At 46.0% G+C, this 10,000-nt stretch overlaps 1 protein-coding gene across 1 annotated transcript in view; it reads right to left on the bottom strand.

Annotated features, from left to right (window-relative positions):
- LOC119576581 (formin-like protein 16) overlaps window positions 1-10,000 on the bottom strand; it is an 81,247-nt gene that overhangs the window by 7,846 nt on the left and 63,401 nt on the right. Inside the window, exon 5 of the mRNA XM_037924249.1 lies at window positions 4,577-4,696. Coding sequence (XP_037780177.1) covers window positions 4,577-4,696 — 120 coding nt within the window. The remainder of the gene's footprint in view (window positions 1-4,576; window positions 4,697-10,000) is intronic.

Here is a 10,000-nt window from a genome sequence, read left to right on the forward strand (position 1 = left end):
ACAGACAGACAGACAGACAGACAGGACAGACAGACAGACAGACAGACAGACAGACAGACAGACAGACAGACAGACGGGACAGACACCCACCACACACACATCACACAGCACACACACAACACACACCACACACACAACACACACCACACACACACACATAATATATATATATATATATATATATATATAATATTATATATTTATATATATATATATATATATATATTTATAAATATATAAACACACACCCATACACACACACACCACCACACATCACACACCACATCAATCAACCAATTTAAAACAAAAAACTATCCCATATCATATACATATTTCATTTTTGTTCTCTGAACCTCGACCTCGCGGCAAACAGAGCACATTGTTCCCTATAAACAATGTCCCGTATCCATCACAGCTGGATTTGCAACGTGTTTCTCGTGTATGCAAACTCGGGGGGTCAAGAGAGGCCAGGTTTCTTCAACGAGGCCGGACTAGAAGATGAGAGCAACTTTATGGCGAATGGGCGCGTGAGAGGTTGGAAGGAGAGAGAGAGAGAGAGAGAGAGAGAGAGAGAGAGAGAGAGAGAGGGAGAGAGAGAGAGAGAGAGGGAGAGAGAGAGGGGAGAGAGAGAGAGAGAGAGAGAGAGAGAGAGAGAGAGAGAGAGAGAAGAGAGCAAGAGAGAGAGAGAGATCGTATGAGATGAGAGAAGAAACTCACCTCTCCTTCTCTCTCTCTCTCTTTCTTTTTCTCTCTCTCTCTCTCCCCTCTCTCTCTCTCTCTCTCTTTCTCTCTCTCTCTCTCCTCTCCTCTCTCTCTCTCTCACTTTCCCTCTCCCCTCTTCCTCTCCCTCTCCCTCTCCCTCTCTCCTTCTCCCTCTCTCCCTCTCTCTCTCTCTCTCTCTCTCTCTCTCTCTCTCTCTCTCTCTCTCTCTCTCTCTCTAATTTCGGTATGGAAATATACCAATAAATATCATAAGAACGAAGATAATAACGGTGACAAGAGTAATATATCAAATATTGTGATGATACTACTAACGATGGCGCTAAATATGGCGTTGTGTTTATATTTACCATTCCAGGTGTGATTATCATGAAAAGATCGCTAATGATGATGATGCTGATTCTGCCATTGCTAAGAATGTTGTTAATATTGATTAGGGTTATGGGATAATGTTTTTTTTTATAGTGATATTGGGGATGATGATTATGAGAGTAATAGCAGCAACAAGAACAAGAACAGTATGATTAAGAATAGGAACAACAACAACAGCAACAACAACAACAACAACTACAGTATGGTTAAGAACAACAACAATAACAAAAACAACAACAAAAACAAGAACAGCAACAACAAAAAACAACAACAACAACATCACTACATTTCCTCCGCGCAACAACAATGATAACAATGTCAATAACCACCAACATTAAATGCAGTTTAATTACAACAATGCAGGCGATAATGAGAACTGTAGGAAGCATGCAACAATCTAATGTGATGATGAGTTGCAGGAAAATAAGAGCAACATTAACATGAGTTGCAGGAGAACGAGTCACGTGATCTCGGGGAAAGTGTGACACAGTGATAGAGACGGTGAGATGTTATGAGGTTTTCGTGAGGTGGGAGAAAGGAAGAGAGGAAGAGGAAGGGAGAGGAAGAGAGAGGAAGAGAGGAAGAGGAAAGGAGAGGAAGGAGGAAGAGGAAGGGAGAAGAAGAGAGGAGAGGAAGGAAGGAAAGGGAAGAGATGGAGGAAGGAGGAGGGAGAGGAAGAGAGGGGAGAGGGAGGGAGGTAAGGAAGGAAGGAAGGAAGCAAGGAGGGAAGGGATGGAGGAAGAAGGAGGGAGAGGGAGAGAGGAAGAGGGAGAGAGGAAGAGGGAGAGAGGAAGAGGGAGAGAGAGAAGAGGGAGAGAGGAAGAGGGAGAGAGGAGAGAGAGAGAGAGAGAGAGAGAGAGAGAGAGAGAGAGGAGAGAGAGAGAGAAGAGAGAGAGAGGGAGAGATGGAGAGATGGAGAGGGAAGGAAGGAGGAGTGGAAGAGAGGGAGAAGAAGGGGACGAAGGTAGGAAGGATGGAAGAAGGGAAAGAAGGAGAGGGAGAGGGAGAGAGGGAAAAAAGAGAGGGAAAGGGGAAAAATTGGGAGAGGGAGAGTGGGAGAGGAGGAAGGTGAGAAGGAAAGAAATAGGGAGAGAGAGGGGAAGAAGGAGGGAGAGAGGGAAGGTATCATAATGAGAATGATAATAATATTAATAACAATAATAAGTATGAAGATAATAGTAATGATAATGATAATAATAATAATAGCAATGATGATGATGATAATGATAACAAACAATAATAGTAAAAATAACAATAACAATGATAATAATAACACTAACAGAAATAATAATAACAACAGAACTAGTAATAAAACAAAATGAAAAGTAATAAAAAGCTTTTTCAAAAAAAAAAAAAAAAAATCAGGCGCGTAAAAGCCAGGGAAAGTGTAGGCGCAAAGCCCGTGCGATCCCAAGCAATGATTATAAATATCTTAGGACGATCTTTAAAGGGACATAAGCCCAGATCTTGGGAGGGGAGGGGGGTGGGAGGGGGGGAGTGAGGGGGAAGGAATGGGGGGGGTGAGGGGGGGAAGGAATGGAATGGGGGGGTGAGGGGGAAGGGAGGGAGGGAAAGGTGGGGGGAGAGGAAGGAGGGGGAATGAGATGGGAAGAGGGAGAGGTGGGAGAGGGGAAGGAGGGAGGTGGCTAGAGGATAAGAGGGGGAAGAGGGGGAGGTGGGAGAGAGAGATGAAGGGAAGGGGGAGAGGGAAGGAGGGGAAAGAGGGGAGGTCATGTCCTCACGACCCGAATCACTCCTTGAGGCGATCTGAAACTGAATTTTTCAACGGGTGGGGGGGGGAAGGGGGGAGGTAGGAACTCGAGGAGTGGGAGAAGGGGTATGGGTGGGAGAGGGGGAGGGGTGGGTAGAGCGAGGAGGAGGGAGGAGGAGACAGGACTGGTAGGGGAGGGGGAGGTGAGGTGAAGGTGGGGGGGTAGGAAGGAGGAAAATAGATGATCGTTAATTTTTAAATATTTGGTTCCCCCCCTATTTTTAACAAAATTATTATTGCATTATATTTTATCATTTGCTTCCCCCCCCCAATGTTTATAAACTAAACACTCACAAATCTATTTCCCTTAATCTCTATTTTTTTTCTATCTAATTTATACCTCTGTCACTCCACCTTTATGACGAACCCTTCGATGTACCCAAAAGAGGAAGAAGACATCGAAGGCGAGAAAATAAATTTGGAATTATATTTAGAGAAGATGGAGGAGAGGAGTAGGATAAGAACTAAGGAGAGAGGAGATGAAAGACTTGAGGAGAGGAGAGTGGAGAGGTGGGTGAGGGGGGCTAGGAGAGGAGAGAGAGAGAGGAGAGAGAGAGGAGAGGAGCGAGAGAGAGAGAGAGAAGAGAGGAGAGGGAGATAGAGAGGAGAGAGGGAGAGAGAGCAGAAAGGAGAGAGAGGAGGAGAAGAGAAGAGGAGAGAGAGAGAGGAAGAGACAAGAGAGAGGAGGGAAAAGGAGAGATAGTGGGAGAGGAGGAGGCAGAGAGAGAGAGAAGAGAGAGAGAGGAGAGAGAGGAGAGGAAGAAGGAGGACAGAGAGAGTGAGGAGTAGAAGAGGAGGAGGGGAGACGAAAGAAGTAAAGGAGCGCAGAAGGGAGAGGAGGGGAGGAGAGAGGAGGAGGAGGAAGAGACAGAGAGGGAGAGAGAAGAGAGAAGGGGACAAAAGGGAGAGGAGGGGAGTGGAGAAGGAGCAGGAGAAAGAGAGAGGAGGAGGAGAAAAGAACAGGAGAGATGGAGTGAGAGGAGAGATGAAAGTGAGGAAAAAAAAACGAAATAAAGAGAGAAAGGAAAAGAAAGAAAAGACGAAAAGAAGGAAGAAAAAAAAGAAGGCTTAATAGTGAGCGCCTAGAAAGGAAGAAAAAAAAAGGGGGGGACAGAAGAGAGTGGAGGATAGAAAGGAATAAAGCGAAACAGTCCGTCACTGCACCGAGATCAGACGCGAGGCAGACATATTCCTCAAAGGTTCGACTGAACTTGCGATTTTGAATGAGGACTTAAAGCTTGAATTCCCCAATTTCCTAGCCCTTTACCCTCCTTCCCCCTCTATTCCTTCCTTTCCCTCCCTCCCCTCTTGCCTGCCTCCCCTCTTGCCTGCCTCTCTTTCCCCTTCGCTTCCTTCCTTTCCCTCCCTCCGCTGCGGTCGCATCTCTTTCTCCTTCTCTTTTTTGCTCTCTTTTTTTTCCTTTCCCCTTCATCCTCCTTCCTCTCCCTCCCTCCCCCCTCTCCTCTCCCTTCCTCCTCCCTTCCTCTCTCCTCTCCCTACTCTCCTTCCCCTTCCCTCTCTCCTTCCCCCTCTCCCCTTCCCCGCTCTCCTCTCCTCTCCTCTTCCTCCCTCCCCTTCCCTGCTCTCCTTTCCCTTCCCTCCCTCCCCTTCCCCGCTCTCCTCTCCTCTCCCTCCCTCCCCTTCCCTTCTCCTCTCTCTGCTTCCCCGCCCCTTTAACCTAGCCCCCCCCAGAGACCGTTTTAAATCAAGCACAGAAGCAGCATCATTATAAGACGCAGACTAGAACTCAATACATCCATCCTTTGTGCACCTAAATGACTCCCAGCTGCTCTTGCTCCTTCGAGAGTGAAGGAGACGGTGGTCGTACTGTCTCTGTGTTAATGGGGATGTTTAAAGTGAGCATCGTAGGTACTGCGCTGTGTTTAGATTACTATGTGGTATATATTTTGTTGTGGTTGGATGCTGTATTTTGTCTGTGGATTTCGTAGGTATGCTGTATCTAGAGTATTATGTTCTATCATCTTTACTGTAGCTATATGTTGTATTTTATCTGTACGGTATTTTACCTTGGTTTGTTTTCCCTTTGATATTTTTTTTACGAGTTGTATAGAGGTAAATAGAGCGTCAGGAAGGGCATTCGGTTACATAATATCTGCCAGAACTAGATTATGATGCGCGCTGCCATATGTTCGATCTCATAATAGGAATGGGACAAAGCTACAGAAAAAAGAAGAGAAAGAAGTAGGAGGAATTCTAGCTTTGGCGTCAGACGTATTCTGTGTATTTTTTCTATATTTTGTCGTGTTTCTGTAAATGTTGTACCGTCACAGTCGAAACTCTTTGTCAAATCTGTTTCGAATTCCGCGCCGAACGCCCGAATAATGTAACCCTTTTTTGTCGAGGTCCGGTGAGTTTCGAAGCTTCATTCACGACTCGACTTTTGTCCGGAAATCGTCCCTCTCTCTTTGTGATTCTCTGTGTCGGTCTGTGTCCCAACTCTCTTTATATTTCTCCTTTTCTCATTCCTCCTCTCATTCTCCCTTCTGTCCCTCCTCCCTTTTTCATCCTCACCACTCACATTTCTCTCCCTCAAGCAGGGGATTCATTACCATCCTGAGTCGAATGGCCGAAACCAGGACGCCATGTAAGTCAAGCGAAGAGTAGAAAATAAGGAACCAGCGAAATACGTGCCTAGTATTTTTTGTGGATTAAAGGCTCAAGTTGTTTCCCATCCGTTTTAGCCTCGATGCTGAGCGTTTAATTAATTAGCTAAGATACAAGGCATCCCCGTGATAAATTGTAAGTAGCTGTGATTTTATTATAATATATATGATAGGGAGGGGGGAGGTGGAGAGGCGGCATCTTTGAATAACCATTTTTCCCCCTCTCGTTGAGCATAAGACGCTCACTTCTTTTATTTCGGGGATGAGATTTTGACACTGATGGATGGACGAAACAAACCCTGGAATTCATCATTTTGTTCTAAAAAATAGAAAGAAAAAAAAGAAAATCATATGGGCATTGTCCCGTTATATACATACATACATACATACATACATACATACACATACATACAATACATACATACATACATACATACATTACATCCATACATATGTTGTATGCCTTTATGTATATTATATATATATATATATATATATATATATATATATATATATATATTTATATATATATATATATAGTCGTATTTATTATAATTTGTAAAACTCGCCTCTTGACGCTTTTAAACCCGCGTTTTACCCGTGAATACCACAATACTATTATTTCAATTACGGGTTATTACAATTATTTCCAATACTATTTTCATTTCATCCATTACACTATGATTACTCGAGTAATATCCGAATTACAGCCATTCCATCGCCACAATGAATATCCGATACCATTAGCGTTTCGGACACTATCACCTCATCAGCCTCATCATCCTTCTGCTCTGCCTCCTCCTCCTCATCTTTCTCCTCTTCCTCCCGTTCCTCTTCTTCCCTCTCCTCCTCCTTCACCTCTTCCTCCTCCTCCTCTTCCTTTTCCTGTTCCTCCTCCTCTTCCACCTCTTCCTTATCTTGTTCTTCTTCTTCTTCCTCCTCCTCCTCCTCCTTTTCCTCCTCCTCCTCCTCCCTCTCCTCCTCCTCCTCCTCCTCCTCCTCCGTCCTCTTCCTCCTCCTCCTTTCCTACTCCTCTGCCTCCTCCTCCTCCTCCTCCTCCTCCTCCTCCTCCTCCTCCTCCCTCATCATCATCATCATCATCATCATCATCATCATCATCATCATCACAACACCACCACCACCACCACCACCATCATTATCATCATCACCATCATCATTACCATTATTATCACTATAACTCATCATTATTATTATCACTATCAGCATCACCCTCATCATCATCACCATCACCATTATCATCATCATCATCATCATCATTATCACCATCATCATCATCATCATCATCATCATCATCATCATCATCATCATCATCATCATCACCATCATCATCATCATCATCCTTATTCTGCTCTACCTCCTATTCCTCTTCCTCCTCTTCTTCCTTCTCCTCCTCCTCATCATCATTATTCATCTCATACTCCTCCTACTCCCCTCCCCCTCCACCTCCTCCTCAATCCCCCCCTCTCCCTCTCTCCCCTCCTCAATCCCCCCCTCTCCCCCTCTCTCCTCCCCCTAATCCTCCTCCTCCCACCACCCTTACCCCCCTACCCTCCTCCTCCTCCTCCTCCTCCCCTTCCTCCTCAATCTCCCCTCCTCCTCCTCCTCCCCCTCAATCCCCCCTCCCCCCCTCCTCCACCTCCTCCTAATCCTCCTCATCCTACTCACCCCCACCCTTACCCCCACCAACCCGCCATCCCCCTCCCAACCCGCCAGACGAGGGCATTATCAAACTCGACAAACAAATTCCTTTAGATGGCATCGCGTCCCACAACATCAAAAGTGCCTGAACCCCGCGCGTGTGTGAGAGATGAGATGACGGACATTGCAGAACAGGAGGGTCTCATGTCAGAGCGTCTCTCGTGACTCCACTTCGCTGAATGAGTGTGGCAGAGTAAACAGAGGAGAACAAACGGAGGGTAATGGGATTTTTTTTTTGTTTTGTTTTTGTTTTTAAGTTTGTGTCTGTGTGTGTGTTGTGTGTTTTGTGTCTGTCTTTTTTTTTCTTCTTCTTCTAAAATGCGATTTGTATTAGGTTTGTATCCCTGTTGGTTGGTTCTCTGTAATTTTTTTTTCTCTCTGTGTCCCTATCTGTCTGTCTGTCTGTCTGTTTGTCTGTCTCTGTCTGTCTGTCTGTACCTCTCTCTCTCTCTCTCTCTCTCTCTCTCTCTCTCTCTCTCTCTCTCTCTCTCTCTCTCTCTCTCTTTCGCTTGAAGAGACAAGAGGCAAGAATGGTCAAGAGTGTTTCGAAACAGCTCGAGGATTACATAAATCGAAGCACGTTCGAAAGAGAGAGGAAGTGAGGCGGGGGACTAAAGAGAGAGGGTGAGAGAGGGGAAAGGTGAGAGAGGAGAAAGGTGGGTGAGAGAGGGAAAGGGTGAGAGAGGAGAAAGATGGATGAAAGAAGGGAAAGGTGAGAGAGGAGAAAGGTGGGTGAAAAAAGGGAAAGGGTGAGAGAGGAGAAAGGATGGAAGAGAATACAGAAGCAGAGACAAAGAGAAAGAGAAAGTCAGTGGCAAAGACAAAGACACAAACAACAAAGACAAAAAAGAAGAAAAAAAAGGGGGGGAGGGGGCAAGCAGACCTTTACAGGACCGGAACTCGCATACCATCAAGGAGATAAGAGGCGGAAAGTGTGTGGGGGGGAGGGAGAGAGGGAGGAGTGGGGAGAGAGGGGAGGGGAGAGGGGCGAGCCGACGGGGTAAACGAGGTAAGCGATCTGCCGATGAGCCGAGTGATACGTCAGGTCCCGTCGGGTCGGTTCAGTGAGTGTCTGATGGGTTGGACTGATCTTTCGCCCGCTGGTAAGGTCGAGCAGCAGCTGCAGTCGACTCGCCCGGTCGTAAGGTCGAGCATCAACCGACTCGCCAGCTGGTGAAGTCGAGCAGCAGCTGCAATCGACTCGCCCGATTCGTAACGCCAAGCAGAAGTCGACTCGCTCGCTCGTAAGATCGAAACAGCAGTCGACTCGCCCGACTCGTAAGATCGAACAGCAGTCGACTCGCTCGATTCGTAAGATCGAGCAGCAGCCAACTCGCCCGATTCGTGAGGTCGAGCAGCATTCGACTCGCCCGCGTCCAATCCTCTCCTCTCTTTGATGGGTGATCTGATTACTTCTGTTATTGCGTATGATAACGATCTCGTTTTTTTTTTTTTTTTTTTTTTTATTATCACCTTTTTTCACCGGCCAACTTTAATGGTGCCAGGATGATTCAGTGCCTCTTTTACGTATGCCAAAGTTGCCTTGCCGACTGAGCAGTTGTGAAATAAGTTAGTCAGTTCCCTTTGGATTCTTTTTCATCGCCTTTCAAACTCTCTGTGGATGTAAGCATCCGCATATTTATATACGTGTCTATCTGCTTGTCTGTCTGTCCCTGTAGATACTTATCTATCGATCTAGATTTATCTACCATGTATATATATATCTTTCCATCCATTCATCTATCTATCAATCTCTCTCTCTATCCATCCATCCATCCATCCATCCATCCATCCATCCATCCATCCATCCATCCATCCATCCATCCATCCATCCACCCACCCAAACACACACCTACCCACCGACCCCACCCATCTATCTATCCATCCATCTATCTATCTATCCATCCATCTATCAATCACCCACCAACCTACCCCTTCCCCCCCCCTCCACACACACATACCTCCCTTCCCCATCCTCCCTCCACCCCCTCACACACACACACACACACACACACACACAACACACACACACACACACACACACACACACACACACACACACACACACCTTCAGCTCCCTATGTGGATGTCAGCGGTTATGTGGCCAATCCTCAGCGGCCATAAGATCATGCGTTTGTGGCCCTCGAGTCAATATTGGCTCGCGGATCAGCTGTCGCGAGTGACAACATTTACATGGATGATGCGCTCGGAATGACAGGCCTAGAAGACGGTCATTGTGGTTGGGAGGTCGTTGGGAGGTCGTTAAAGGAGGTCGTTGGATGGTCGTTGGAAGATCGTTGGGAGGTTGTTAGAGGTTTGCTGGGAGGTCGTTGAGAGGTTATTAGAGGGTTGTTAGAGGGTCGTTGGAAGGTCGTTGGGTGGTTGTTAGAGGTTTGCTGGAAGGTCGTTAAAGGAGGTCGTTGAAAGGGCGTTGGGAGGTCGTTGGAAGTTTGTTAGTCGTTCATTTGCTCTTCATTTGCCGTTCATTTGCTCTTCATTTGCCGTTCGTTACCCATTGTTAGCCGCTCATTAGCCGTTCATTAGGGTTGTTTTGGCCGGAGGAGACAGGCGAGTTTTTGTTTTTTCCTTTTTGTTGTATATTTGTTACACTGCGCCATGTTACTGTTCCCATGATCACCATCATCTCCATCATCATCACCATCATCACCACCACCATCATCATCATCATCATCATCACCATCATTATCATCACCATCATCATCATCATATTTATCATCATCATCATCACCATCATCATCATCATCATCATCACCATCATCATCATCATCATCAT

This window comes from Penaeus monodon, chromosome 9 (assembly GCF_015228065.2).
Source record: "Penaeus monodon isolate SGIC_2016 chromosome 9, NSTDA_Pmon_1, whole genome shotgun sequence".
NCBI classification, from domain to species: domain Eukaryota; kingdom Metazoa; phylum Arthropoda; class Malacostraca; order Decapoda; family Penaeidae; genus Penaeus; species Penaeus monodon.